This window comes from Hermetia illucens, chromosome 2, assembly GCF_905115235.1.
Source record: "Hermetia illucens chromosome 2, iHerIll2.2.curated.20191125, whole genome shotgun sequence".
Lineage (NCBI taxonomy): Eukaryota > Metazoa > Arthropoda > Insecta > Diptera > Stratiomyidae > Hermetia > Hermetia illucens.
In genome coordinates, this window is record NC_051850.1 from 98,745,212 (window position 1) to 98,757,883 (window position 12,672).

A 12,672-nucleotide genomic window follows, 5' to 3' on the forward strand; every position below is an offset into this window, starting at 1 on the left:
CCAGATAGCTTTCCTTGATATCGAACTGATGAACCTCGGCGCAAAACCGGGATGTTTGAAGTCCATTTTTAAAGCAGGCCTAGACCGGATACTGATTTTTGTGTCGTTCATGATGATGATGGTCGCGCACCCAAATATTCATAACAAAAAATTCACAAAATTTGGTCGGGCTACATCCTCCAGGATAGGGCACACATAACATACCTCAAGTAAACGATCGCTGTACCTCGTTTTCTGGGAATTTTTTCTTTCTCTATAGACACTAACCAGTATGCATCAGAATTTGACGAAGTAATTTCCTTATATAGATCCCAAGAATGCTGATCCATCTGCAATCCTCGACTGAAAAATGGAGAAGGATGCTGGTGTTACTCACCAAGAATATTTTTAAAATTTCACTTTTGTTTACACCAATAAAGACCCAAAGAAACAGCCGTTTAAAATTTCATTTATTTTTCCATCTCATTATGAGTTTCAGCAATGACGTGTGTCACTATTCAGACATAATTTTCACGATGTTTTCCAACAAAGCCAAGCTTAGAAAGGACAGCACAAACTTCCCACATCGTTCGGATTGTAGCATACATCGCTATCTGTATAGCAAACGACGGTAACTGTTACCAAATTAGTGATCATTGGATCGGTGAGGTTTAAATCGTTTCTGGCCCAATCATATAAATTCTTGTGAAAATCCTTTGGAGGCGTTGCTTCCTGAAAAAAAAAGTTACAATTTAGTAATGCTGCTCTAGCTTAATAGAATTTTCTTCCAATGTTTGGTGTCTATTTTCTTGTTTAGCATTCATATTGCAACCTAAGTATAATAGTAACCGTTCGTCACAAATAAATTCCTGAGTTCTAGCTATAGCTTAAGTAATTATTTTAGGGATTAACGGCGGCAGCAGACTGAGCACCTAACAATGCTAGTCAACAACTACGAAACAAGCTCTGAATTAAACATACTCATAAAGACTAAATAGGCTCGTGATACTCGAAATTGTTAAATCCTTCTTACTGGAAACTACTGAGATTTTTTTTGAAACCATCCGATATAAGACATAATTTTATTATTTGAATATTCCAGGGAGCATTTATCCAAGTTACGACATATTTACGAACCCAAGGGGAAATTTCCGGTTCTCCCAATTTATAGCTCTAAACCCCGACATATCTTCGCTTTTCAAACGCAGAACACCTTCTGCGAAAGCATGCGGTCTGCTATCGACTTCTTAGACCACCAACCGTTATCAAATTCGGAAAGAAAAACTTCAAATTATATTTAGATAACAGATTTTTTCTGCTCCAATTTGCCAGTCTTTCAAACCCACTACAGGAAGATCCTTTAAAATATGCTCCCTTGTAATTTCCCTAAGCAGTTCCGATTAGTGTTGTTTTTCACCCTCTATACCTCTCCGACCCTCTCGTTTGTGTACTTCAACAGGCTTTGCCGCCGTAACATGAATTTACGCAAGAATGGTAAGGATACAAAATTGAATTTTCAGCTTTTAAACTTTCCATAAGAAATGAGGAGCGGCATAACGAAACGACTTCATGGCTATGCCGCCCGTTAAACCGAGAAAAAATGTACCGAAAAAGCAACACTCCCGAGAAGGGAGAAAACCTTATGATTCACAGGCACAAATAGTCAAAAAGACAGTTCTGTGCCTCTTGTGTCTTGTGCCATTTAAATAATTTTTCTCATCCTCGCGAAATGAACAGTGAAACAGGCCATAAATTTCGTAGAATAGGAATGAAATGTGTCAGAGCTCTTACAAAAAACAATGGGACTCAGGAACGCAAACGAAACGCGAAACATGGGATTTTCAAGGAGACAATGGAGATATAGATGAAAATAAACTGAAGAAGGAAAAAATTATTCGAGCAAAATGAATACGAAATAAATTCATGGGATTATCATAGAAAAAGTCATTTTAATGTCTTCGTATTAACAAAGAGGAGATGCGAAATCTAAACGTAAATTCCTTTGAAAAGAACACAAGGAGCTGAGTGGATTTTGCAATTTTGCAGGGATTTTAGACCATTCGTTCATGAATCAGGTGGTAAGCTAACTGTATAGATTGTAGATCCTTCACATCTATTAATAATAAGAATAAAACGAGAATCTTGACAATAATTCCCAAAAGGCTCCTTGCAATTCAGAAAGAGAAAGCCTTCTCCTAGAGCTTAAGGTGTTAGCTCGCCTACTCACCATGGTTGCTGACTTCTGGAAACTTGCACATTTCCATTTCCTTCAGTAGCAAGACCAGTTCGCTGGGATCAGGCTCGCTGCGTCTCTCTAACCTAAGCTGCCCCGTGTGTCAAGCCATTATTGTTGTTTTAGGCTGTTTCCCATTCTCTGAGGTGTTTAGGCCAATCTTACCTAACGAGCTATCATTTAGAATTCATCGCTACATTGATGATGAGTTGGGTGTCAGGCTATTCCTGATAGCCACGGCCAGACGAACCTTGATGAACTAGGAGCCGGTTTCTGGTTATGACCGCGAGATTCCGGTTCCGGTAGTGAGCACCATAATCATAAACTTCAGCGGCAGGATAGGAACTGCATCCTATGATTGATCCGATTTTGTCGAGTGGGAAAAATTTGGCTGTGCAAGCTCTTCCGTGGTAGCGTATTGTAGCTACGAATGAGAGTGAATACGATGCACTACCGTACGCTATGACAAAAAAATCCACCCTTGCGTTGTTCAAGGAAGTGCTGGTGCGAATAGCAACGCTTTCGTTGCCATATGCCTCTTCAAGAACGAGTTTGCAGGTTGTTTGGTCGTATGTCTTTCGATGTCTTGAGGTACGCTTACGATATGATTCTCATCTGATATGATATAAAATGTAATATGTCATTTGCTGACCCGAGATAAAATCTCAAATTAATTCAAAGACGCAAAACGGAGTCCGCCTGCATTACATCATGTCTTCAATACTTTTTCCTCTCGTTATCATTGACGTTCTTCCTACTGCCATTGTCAGAGCATATAGAGTGGTTCAGTGAACAATGTCATCTTTACTCAAACATTTCAACTAAGCCGATGACATCTGTTTACTCTCCCACGGAGTCATAGACGTAGCCCAATACACTCTGGGCTTAGAGAAAGAAAGAAGCACAGTCGGACTGAAGATAAACACTAACAAAACACTTTTCCTATTTGGATTAATAGACAGAATATACAAGACGTCCACCAATTTCTATATCTGGGAAGCATTGTTTCTGCTGACGATGGCACTGAACTTGACGTTGCCTGAGAACAGGACGGGTTGCGGTAGCATGCGATGCGAACAGTTTAGCAAATTCCACCTGGCTGTAAACTGTAATCGTCTGTGCATCTTTGCAAGACTTGAAGTTTTGTTTTGAGCCGAAGGGGGTGTGTATACTATAAAATGGCTAAACTCTGCTAGCGAAAGCACAAATGATTGGGCTAGATATTACTGCTCCTTTCTCAACGATATGTGGGATGATAGGCGACTAACCCTGAAGAAGATCTCTAAGTTGTCATCATTCAAGAAGTACTTTCTCTGACTTCCAATTGGGTAGCGTAATGGCACTGAGGCTCTGGAAAAACTAAGTGCCCAGTATAAGCTCAGCACCCCTGCCTAGATGCTGCTAGGCGGCAGAGCAGGAAAGAGCCGATAAGCCAAAAAGTTTCCTCCTATGTTCGGCGTTCCTGAACCGGATATTAAAAAGATTCAGGAGTAAACGAACTGCCGGCCTTATTACGGGCTTGACACGTTACAATTTTGTTCCTAAGGTCAGTAAAGGGCACGTGTAGTCCATGGCATCTTCATCTGAAAGGTGGATGAAGTGCAATATATTCCAAATAAATTTGCACTCCACTAATCAGTCGTCTGATTAATAGCTGCAAGACATTTACATATATACCTCATACAAGAGCCATGGGTTGTTGGTGGTGAAATCTGGGACTTAAAATTCCGACATGCTGATCTGTTGTATGCCAGTGAAAATGCTGTGGTTTCAAAAGACCAGGGTATCCTGGGCAACGTCCTATGTAGTGGCGACATCACAACAATCAAATTGACCATACAAAGTCAACACAAGATAAGGAGATTCTCTGGTGCAATTCTTATGTTCCTTATGACGAGGATGAAATTCCTAATGAACCATTCTCTAGAACTATCTAAAATTTGAAGAGTAAAGGCACGGGGAAGAACCACATTTGTTAGAGGAGTTCTAACATCAACACGAGATAATCGAGAAAATAAAAATATCTGGTAGTAACCGAACTGCAGAGCCTCAAATTGGGGAATAAACCCACATTCTTTTTGACGATCAGGCGAAAGGTAGACGACATCACGCTGACATTCCCTGATATGGCGGCTCTTGTCAGAGGGTGGAAGGTATGGAACAATATCATAATTAGATTTGAAAATGGGTATGGGTTTACCTCCAACCATTCCATTTCAAAATCCGCGGAAGGCAGACTGGGCCCCCAGTTATAATCCCTGGAAGGCGTATCAAACATATTCCTGGAATCCAGCAAACGGGTCAGATGATCACGACTAGTATGAGAGAAGCTTTCAAAGAAAGGTGTACACTCAATACGCCAAAAATGGATAAAACATCATGGTAGAACTCTGATTTGGCAAAACAATGTCTGTTGATCATTTAGATCATCATGGAGATGCTTTTTCGAAGAGATTAACTTGCTTGGGGTGACCTCGAAGTTGAGACGGATTCTTGTCAAAGGACATAGCCAGCAGCTGGAAAGTGCACCGAGAGCGATAAAAAACAGCAAACCATTTGCTTGAAGTGTACTTCCCAGGTAGCATCCAAAATCTCATCTCAAGGCTAACGGCCGCATGCAGCCCTCAACCGAGAGACTGGAATTTTACCTACAAAATAGTATCAGTTGGGAGGACAAAATGAGCATTTAACTCATTCCATAGATACAATTCTACAGGCTCGGATAATATCGCTTCTCTAGTAAAGGAGGTAATGAATGTGCTAATTCTACATATTCAAACCCCATTTTAATGTATGTATGTATGGTCTGGCGGCCGACACTGAACTTTGCTAACTGCAGGAAGTTGATGGTTCAGATTCAGAGGCTCAATTGCTCCAAACCTTTGGGATTACTGACATAATCTTCTCCAACGGGTCAGTCATGGAAGACGGATCGGGACCAGGGGTGTTCTCGAAAAAATTAAAAAATTAGTTGGCTTTGTTATGTTAAGGGGACGTGACGGGTTTAAATTTTGATTTTTTGATTTTTTGAAACGGTTTATTTTTGAGAAAAAAAAACAGATATTTGAATAAAATTTTGCGTATATAATGTCATAATGTTAAAGTTTGAAAAAAGGATTTATGAAATTTTCCAGGCTAACTTTTGTTTGCTACAAATTTTTTAATAAAACGTCAAATTTGACTGCGTGGCAGATTTCAGATCACTGAGACGTCACAAAAAAACCAAAAAATGGGGTTTTAATCAGCATGAGATTCTCTATAGAATCAACCACAATCACAAAATTTCGCCAAAAAATAAGAAAACGGCCGCGATTTTTCAATTCTTTCGGTTTTTCTGCGACAAAAACCTGACGTAAATGAGAATATTTAGCATCTATTTCCGTCTACCAGGTTCATTCTATTGCTTTGAATGTGTACAATAACATACTAAAATTTCAAAGCGAATGGTCAAGTGGTTTTTTTAATCACCAACACCAATCCAAAAAACTTTTTTTATTTTTGAGGAAAACACAGTAGTGACTTTTCAGCACACAATCCGAATCATAACCAGTAGAACCAGTTACCAAAGTGTTCCCTTCTATGTATACAAACACTGCTAACAAAGCGAGAATATGTAACATACCCATATAAAGCAGACGTTTTGAAGAGAAAGGAATGATACAAAGTGTAAGAGGGTAAAAGTACGACTTTGACCTGCCGTATTATATACACTGGCTACTCATTTTTGAAATCGAATATGACTTTCATATTCTTACCACATATTTTTAAATGTATTTTCAACTAAAATCAAACATTAAAAAAAAATTTACAAAAATTAAACCCGTCGCGTCCCATTAAGCAGATATGATGAAGAGGATGGAAGATGTGCTAAGGTTCGCAAGATTTTGCGGTACAAGAGGGACGCCATTAGATAGACGATTTTAACGATTGACGATGGGCAGACCTACATATCCTCAAACTAAGGAAAGGCGAACATTTTATTGCAAGTTGTGCATCCAATGGAATTTACTATCCCCAAATAGCCGATGAGTGGGTCGCCCTAGACTAGAACAGTAGAGGAGTGTTAGCACCTCAGAAAATCGTGGATCAACACCACGGAAGAAAACTAAAGATGAATATCCTCCCCACTTTCTGTACAAAGAACCAGTCAACATCAAATGAACCTTTAACACTAATAGAAGTTAATGCAAATTCTATTTAGTATGTCTGCTGCTGAGTTCTAGAAATTTTTCAAAAAAGAATAATAAACTATTATTGACTTTCATTTAGAAGCTGTTAGGATGGATTATCCTTTGAGCCCTATAGTAGTATAGTGTAATAGATGCACCATCAATCTTTTTCAGAATTTTCAATTGGCTAGTTTCTGGGAATGGGACTACCTCTAAGTCTATGGTTTTCGCACCGCATTCTCATCTTTTCAGACTCAATAATAAAATAAAGACCTGCTTGATAAAGCAAAAATTGAGACTTTTAATTTGATTTTTCACTTATTCTTCGCATACCCTTGTCTTTCATACCAACCGTGGAATTCATTGTTTCTACATCTCCAGCTAATTCAATGTCAGAAATTACAATCATTTCCGAAAAAATTGTGTGTAGCGGACAGGTCGGCATGCAAGGAGAAAAGTCTATACAGTATTGCCAAATCTTCCATCTAGTGTGTTTTCTACTTATGTATAAGAATGTGTTCACATGCTCCCTCTCAGACTGAGCATGTTCAGGTTTTTGAGCATTCGGGTGCATAAAAAGAACACATGAAATTCAAAACCAGCATGAGGAAGGAAAGCAATGACAGCGCAAAGACTCAACAATCCAGCATACTTGGATACTGCTTGTTTGCAGCACACTAATAGAAGATAGTTAGCTGTGACGCGCAGTTTACAAACGAAAGTACTTAAGCAGAATACATCACTCACCCTTCAAAAGCAAGATAGAAATGAATTTAGGAGGCCCTTATCAATTTTGAAATCTCCCTCAGTGTCTACAGAATTGAGAAATTCAGGCCAGGGAAACTCCCTGAACATCTTGAAATGTGAGGAAGCAGGGAGAAAGGTAACTGCACGAGAAAAGATGGTACTAACATACTAGCAATTTGACGCGGAAGAGACAACTTTGATCAACTACACATAATTTTGTTAATAATGGCAGGATTTTCTCCAAACTTTCCAGTATGCTGCATTATATTAGATCCTTTATCAGTGGAAGTTTACGGATTTAGTTAAGGGGACCAGCATTAAATATTTAAAATATAATAATATACTATATATATAATGTACTATTATTAACTTTATTTGAGCTGATATCGTAATGAAGAGTATTTCCAAAACTATATACTATGTGCATAAACTCCCATAATTTTTTTCTTCTTGAATTAATTGACCCTTTTTTGGAGCTCCTTTGCAGCCAATATCAAAACTAAAACCTGCATCGGAAAGTAATAAAAACCTTTGATTGGATACCGCACTTTCAACAAACCATTTTAAAAAATGCGGTCTAAAGCATATGTGCCAGCAACTAAACCAACATCCGAACAAAAATTGAGTGAGTTTAAGAGACCCCAGGCAAATATAATTTCTAACGCAAGCAGTATATCCTATGCGAACATATTAGAAAAGGTGGAAGCTGAACCCGATTTGAACGATTTTGGGTAATATATTGGCAGGATTCGAGAGAACGAAACCGAAGCTTTCCTGCCAATTAAATAAGTAACTTCAGGAAAATGCATGGCCAAAACGAACTATTTTCATTTTGGCAAAAACCAAAAAAGTCACATTTACGACATCCTCAGGATGGTTAAAGACAACCATATGAGTAGCATCAAACCACTCTAAACGTTGAAAGAAGAAGAATTTTGGATGCGCCGTATGTCGTCCTAGACTCCAAACATTTCTGAAAAATACTTTAAAATTAATTCTTGCAAACCACCTACGGATCGGAAAAATAGCAAATGCAAATGCGACAGACAGCCCTCAATATAAGAGAGTGGATCGGAACGGAGTACAACCTAGCCATGCCGAGGTGACACACATTCGACCAGTAAAATACCCAACTGTTCGTGAAGCGAGAATTTTCTGATCTAGACTTGACTAGGACCCAAGAAGTATTGGATGGGGCTAACCTGAACACAAAATAGGGGATAAGCTATGGTACGGATACTCACAGAAAACTGAAGCGAACCTTCCGGTAAGCCATTGTCGTCCAACAATACCACCAAATGTATTACTATTATAGTTTAGTTCTAAATGCAATACGTAGAAAAGTAGCAGTGATGATTCCTGGTTGTGCTTACCGCTTACCGAAAGAATATGTCTTTAAAAATTGTAAGGTGTACATTTTCCCTACGCAATGATGTTTATAACCAACAGCATAGAACTGATTGTGGCTTCAAGAAATTTCTTGATACTAACAGACAGAAGCCACCCTCATCACCAGTTTAAGCAAACATCAGTGAGCATTAGAGCATAAAACTATCTTTTTCTCTTCAAACTCGCTCGAAGGCTTTGAAGTGATGGCAGATGCCAGCCAAGGATAAAGAAAAATGAGTGAGTGGTTAGCTCCGTACTAACCTAAGAATTGCCAGTTTCAGAAGCTGCATTCCAAACTGTATGCAATGCCAAACAATCCGGGAAACCGGAAGCTTGACGTTTCAGGTATAAAAGGTTTTGTGCTTCCCTATGAGAGGAGCATAACGTTCTCCATTGGCTAATAGCATTGACCCGAGATATTTAAATCGCTCAGTTCTGGCATGTTACTGCTATGTTCGTGTGTTTTCGATAGTGTGGTTACGTAATTCACGCTAACGAGAATTTATTTACCAATATTGTGTGAACATCTAAGTTAATGGTAAGCAACCAAAAAGCCGTCCGAAACAACGGTGGCTTGATACGCTGGATGGTGATTTCAAGGCATCGCGATTACATCCTGATTAGACATTTGATAAAATAAAATGACGAAACCGGTCACGACCTCGCCTGTGAACGGGACAAAGGCTGAAGAAAAAGGAAAAGATGAGGAGCGACGAGTGCGCGACAGCTCTGTGTCACATAGCTGAAAATTCCATTGCCCTCTACTTTTTAGAAAGCGATTTAAATAAACCATTTGATGGAAACCCCTGTATTGATAATAATTAACCTCATGCGCTTCACACTCCGAGTTAATATTATTAGCAAATGCCAAGAATGTCACCTACATCAAATATAAACAAGTCGGGAAACCGGAAGCTGGACGCTTCAGGTACGAAAGGTTTTGTGTATTTCTTAGTACGTAGCACGTAATATATCCATATATGATATTATGTGAGAGTATCAATTTTCGGCTAATATTGACATTCATAGTCTTCAATTTTCAAAGAAGCAACAAATTTGAGGTATTATAACTTTGTTAGTAATAGTGCGATTTCCACCAAACTTAGTAAGAGCATGCTCTATATTATAGCCTATGTCACTGCAAAATTTCATGGTATTAGGATGAACTTAAGGGGGCTTCTAACCAATTACAAAAAATTATAGTAATATACTATTATTAACTTCATTTAAACAGATATCGGCACGGAAGGTACTTCGGAGCCCAGGCACCATATAGTGGCAGCCTCCTGACTTTTTTTAGATTTTTCGATTTGGTAGTTTCTGAGAATGGCCCCCTTAAAGAAGTGATCACTTTCAACCCCATGCGCTCCTCTCCCTTCCAACGAATGTCAAAACTAAGATCGGGTTTGAAAAGTACTGATAGAGACCTTTAATTTGATATCCCACATGACTATATTTGATGAAACAAAATTGTAGTTTGCATGTATGGGGACCCCCCCTTAAATTCGACGTAAAAGGATGTAATTCACTGTATGCGTGAGCGTTCACAGTTCCCACCTTTCTACCAAATTTGGTGTCAATCGCTTTAACCGCCTCCGAGAAAAATGCGTGTGACGGACAGACAGACAGACAGACAGACAGACGGACAGTAAACCGATTTTAAAAAGGTTTTGTTTTACACAAAACCTTAAAAAGGGCTATTATTATTCTTCTTGAATGGAATTTTAATATTTCACTCGAATTTCAAGTATTCTCGTTAATTATGACGTCAGCATCTTATTTGTATGGCTTAGGATGGTGTTAATTTGCACGAAATTGATAAGTTTGAACTGCTATAACTTTTTCAATAATAGTTGGATTTTCATGAAACTTGGCATGTGTATGCACGAGGCTGTCCTCTATGTCGGTGCTAAATTTAGTACACTTAGGGGAGTTTTTTAGTCAATTTCTAAAAGTTGATAATATACTATTAGTAAATTTTTTGAGCAGATACCGTAATAGGACATCTCTCGAAGATTAGATTTCACCTAAGTGTTTTACACAAAATCTTAAAAAGGGCTGCAGATAAGTAGATTCTTCATAAATGCGACTTTAATATTCTACGCGAATGTCAATTATTCCGGGTAATTATGACGTCAGCATCTGATTTGCATGGCTTTGGAAGCGGTAAATTCGCGCGAAATTCCTAAGTTTGAACTGCTATAACTTTGGCGTTAATTGCCTGATTTCCATGAAATTTAGCGCATATATACGAAATATTGTCCCCTATGCTGGTACAAAATCCAGAAGTGCTAGGATGAATCTAAGGGGGGTTTCTCAGTAAATTTCTAAAAAGTAGTAATATACGATTAGTAAGTTTATTTGAGCAGATACCTGGATGGCACATATTTTGAGGCCTAGATTTCATCTAGGCGCACCACCCTGATTTTTTTCGGATTTTTAGGTTGGGTAGTTTTCGAAAATGAGTCCTGTCTCACTTTAAGTGCTTACATTTTGACTCCTTACTCACGCGCTTTGCACTTCATGCCAAAACCAATATCAGTTTGGGAAAGTACTAATCGAGACCTTTCGTTTCGACTATATCCGGTGAAAAAAATTTGTGAATCCCCCCTTTGCATGTATGGGGAGCCCCCCTTTAAAGTCCACCTAAATTTATGCCACTCGCTGTATGCGTGGGATTTCATAGTTCCCATCTGTCCACCAAATTTCCTTCGGATCGGTTTAGCCGTTTTGGAGAAAAGTGCGTGTGGCAGACAGACAGACAGACATTGAATCGATTTTAATAAGGTTGTTTTACACAAAACCTTAAAAAATGAGTGTTACGCTTTTAGAACCGTCTCGTATGATGGGGCACATACTGCAATATTGCCGATCAACATTCTGGCATATGATGCCAAATCCAGTTCCCGTGGTTAGTATGTGAAACACCCCAAAAAGGACGCGTAGCTAAATTGGTCGTGACAACAAAGAGAACGATCGAAAAGTCCGAATAAGCTCACAAAACAGAAAATACACAAAGAGATGAACAATGCATGTGGAATACCACTAAGTCGTCTACAGCTTTAAACTGGGTACTTCACCTGATTCTCCAAACTGCAATGAAATTTTAGAAGAATCAAAACATGGAAAGGTTCTATGAAGGCAGGCAGCAAGTTGCTTTTCAAGCTCCCTAACTGTGGAAAATTTTTGAACTAGACTACCCCGGAGATTAAAGATCTTCCCTTCTATTGAAGAAAGAGCAGCATTTATTTATGTCCAAGGCTTGTATACTATTACTTGTTATTCTTCCTTAAAATAATTCATGTTATATATAATTATGGTAAATAAACAAGGATCTAACCTAAGAGGGTTTCGAGTTTGTACTAATTTGTTCGCCACAGATATGTAATTACAAGTTACCAATTTGATAATAAATGAATTCTTACCATAAAATCATCATATTTATCTTGAGGTATATCAGTATCGCTTCTGATATTAATTTTGTTCTGCAAGTTCCCATACTTGTTAACCGCACGTGCTAAGTGGAACCTGATAAAATCTCCCTTATCTGCAAGTATAAATAGAACAATTGTTGAAAGTCAGTAATTTGTTCATCAATCCGCAAAGGTAACTAATACAACAATAGTTCAACCATCTATTCCAACCAAATATAATCTTTTGTTAATGTTCAAACATTCCAAAACGCCTTTTAATATTCTTTGGGACATTTTTAGAATATTCTTCTTACCTTCATCGTCCACTTTATCAATGAAATCCTGTCCTGGTCTGCGTGACTCAGCTAAAATTAAGTATGAACACGCACAAAAAACCAAGGTAGTGATTAGGAACTTCATTATTATCGGAGATAAACCGTCTGATATGTAGATAGTAATTTTTCCTGCCAAAAGAGATTGACACCAATCCCTTCAAACCAGAAATTATACTGACTATCAATTCACCTTGTTGACACCTTTTTATTGAATGAAATTTTCGTTTAATTTCAATAATGAATTTTTTTCTGTTCGGGCTTTGATAAAAGTGATATATATGATGAGTCCGCATGATAATCAGCATATCTACCAAGTTAATAAAATGATAATATTTCTAGCGACTAAATCGCTCCGCATTATTTAGTCAGTGCGTGTTGATTCTAGTACTTTGTGCAACAAATTTTGG

General features: G+C 38.3%; 1 protein-coding gene across 1 annotated transcript; it reads right to left on the reverse strand.

Moving 5' to 3' along the window:
- Positions 1-430: 430 nt before the first annotated feature.
- On the reverse strand, positions 431-12,465 carry LOC119648965. The gene is made up of 3 exons (XM_038050885.1): positions 12,245-12,465; positions 11,943-12,064; positions 431-711 (listed from the first exon to the last, which is right to left on the reverse strand). The coding sequence occupies exons 1-3, from the start codon at positions 12,348-12,350 to the stop codon at positions 538-540; spliced, it is 402 nt and encodes a 133-aa protein (XP_037906813.1). The 5' UTR covers positions 12,351-12,465; the 3' UTR covers positions 431-537.
- Positions 12,466-12,672: the final 207 nt, after the last annotated feature.

Coding starts and splice junctions, on each gene's coding strand:
- LOC119648965 (XM_038050885.1), bottom strand. CDS start 12,350: ATGAAGTTCCTAATCACTACCTTGGTTTTTTGTGCGTGTTCATACTTA. Junction 12,065..12,244: donor TGATAAAGTGGACGATGAAG/GTAAGAAGAATA, acceptor TTATACTTGCAG/ATAAGGGAGATTTTATCAGG. Junction 712..11,942: donor ATAAATATGATGATTTTATG/GTAAGAATTCAT, acceptor TTTTTTTTTCAG/GAAGCAACGCCTCCAAAGGA.